At 46.7% G+C, this 1,914-nt stretch overlaps 1 protein-coding gene across 3 annotated transcripts in view; it reads left to right on the top strand.

The window, feature by feature from the left end:
- The first annotated feature begins 1,641 nt into the window (after window positions 1–1,641).
- Window positions 1,642–1,914, top strand: part of ITPR2 (inositol 1,4,5-trisphosphate receptor type 2) — a 533,709-nt gene continuing 533,436 nt past the window's right edge. For all 3 annotated transcript variants that reach the window (XM_019515702.1, XM_019515703.1, XM_019515701.1), the window contains exon 1: window positions 1,642–1,864. In XM_019515702.1, coding sequence (XP_019371247.1) covers window positions 1,773–1,864 — 92 coding nt within the window. In that variant the 5' untranslated portion in view covers window positions 1,642–1,772. The remainder of the gene's footprint in view (window positions 1,865–1,914) is intronic.

Genomic DNA, 1,914 nt, shown 5'->3' with positions numbered 1-1,914 from the left:
TCCATAGACATGAATGGTGTTGGTGGGCTTGACTTGAAACCATATCAATTCCATTTCTTGTGCTGCTAAATGGGAAAGCTTTCTCATGGCTTCCCTCTGTAGAGTTAGCTTTTCTGAAAGCAACGATTTATCCTCAGAAATAATGAGAGAATGCTGGCTTTTGTGGAGGTGGAAAGCTAAATATGAGTGTAATACAAAGGCGGCAACTTTCATTTTGTTACTCATTTCCTCATGAGCATCTCTCACCCAGGTTCATGTTGGTATAGCTTTGCAGTTAACAGCTTGATCATGTTAGAGCTGGGTAAGATTTTTGTTTGGCATAATCTCTTTGCTGAAAAAATGCAGTCTTGAGGCAACCAAGTAAGTTTGTGAACATGGTTTGAATTTGGTAAATCATTTGGGCTATGCATAAATGTAGAGGAAATAGGAAAGGTAGTCATTTTTTTTACTTTTTGAAATTAAACATCTTTTTGTTCCAATGATTTTTAAACTGTCAATCATTAAAAAACAAAAACAAAGCAAAATAAGATGAAATATTTTTGGTTGAATGAAACATGACGCAAAATGACTTTTTTGGTTTGGACTGAGAGGTGAAAAATCCACTATTCACTGGGCTTTATGTGTTATTTTTGTCACCACTAGGGTGCATATCATAGCTTGCACTGCATATGGTCATGCTTTATAATACCAATAGCCATGGAAGAAAATAACTTGGCGGCCTTGTCCTGCTCTAGTTTAATTCTCATGGGAAATATTTTCCTCACTGCTGACAGCAAAGTCAGGCCTTAAAGCTGCAATTGTCTTTGTTGTGAGCTGAGTTTTCAGGGAAGTCTTTGATTCTCATTCAGAATTCTAATCATCCTGTTTAAGTCAGTGGAAACTTTCTAGGGCCAAAGATTAAATTTATCCCCTTGGAGACTATCTTCTCAAAACAAAGGAAGGGGTGTGTGTTGTTTTCATTCAGACAACTTGGTGATCCTAGGTTCCTAGGTTCAAGTGACCCTGAGGTCTGCATCAGATAAGGACCAAATTATGTAGTGATTTCACCCAGGGTACTGGAAGTGTAGCCACTTGGAAGATGTTGCAGCACTTGATGAAAAGAAACAAAGTGGGAAATATATGTGTGTGCATGTACACATACGTGTGCATGTATATGGGCACATGTATGGCTATAGGTATACATATGTATATGGCTGCATATGTGTATGTATATATATGTGGCTGTACGTGTGCATATATGCATGTAGATGCGCGCACACACGTTCCATGTTGCAGGGTTTTTGGTTGTAATGGTGTTGGTCTAAGGACATAGGCAGGCGAGGTTTGTTGAGTAGATATGATATCTTCTATTGGACTGAGTAGATCAGTATTACTCAGTTGATCTAATAAAAGATGCCACATCTATTCAAAGAACCTTGCCCGTGCACACAGACGCAGACATGCCACCCTAAGCCCGTGGACCCGGCTCTGCGCGCTCAGATGCAAGCCCGCCGGCGAGTGCGGAGCGCGGCGCAGCTCGGCGCACCTTGCCCCCGCCCAACCGCTCAGCGCTGCGGCGAGCCGATTGGCTGCAGCTCGCCCGCCCCGCCCGGGACCGCTGCGTAGCGTAGCATAGCGCAGCGCCGCCAGTCGCCGCGGGGCAGGGGTCGAGGGTGTCGGGGCTCGAGCAACATGGGCGGAGGGAGGAAACGGAGGAAGGAGGCGTGAGGAGCCGGTGCTGCCCTGCGCTGCCGGGGACGGGGCTGGGGTGCGGATTCTCAGCCCGAGCCACCATGTCGGACAAGATGTCCAGCTTCCTCTACATCGGCGACATCGTATCCCTCTACGCCGAGGGCTCCGTCAACGGCTTCATCAGCACGCTGGGGTAAGCGGGCCCCTGCCTTGCCGGGCGCAGGAAGCGGGCACAGGGCAGCA

The sequence above is a fragment of the Gavialis gangeticus genome, unplaced genomic scaffold (assembly GCF_001723915.1).
Source record: "Gavialis gangeticus isolate Ggan-Ray unplaced genomic scaffold, GavGan_comp1, whole genome shotgun sequence".
Taxonomy (NCBI): domain Eukaryota; kingdom Metazoa; phylum Chordata; order Crocodylia; family Gavialidae; genus Gavialis; species Gavialis gangeticus.
The sequence above is the reverse complement of the archived record's forward strand: the minus strand, read 5'-3'. Positions and strand labels throughout refer to the sequence as shown.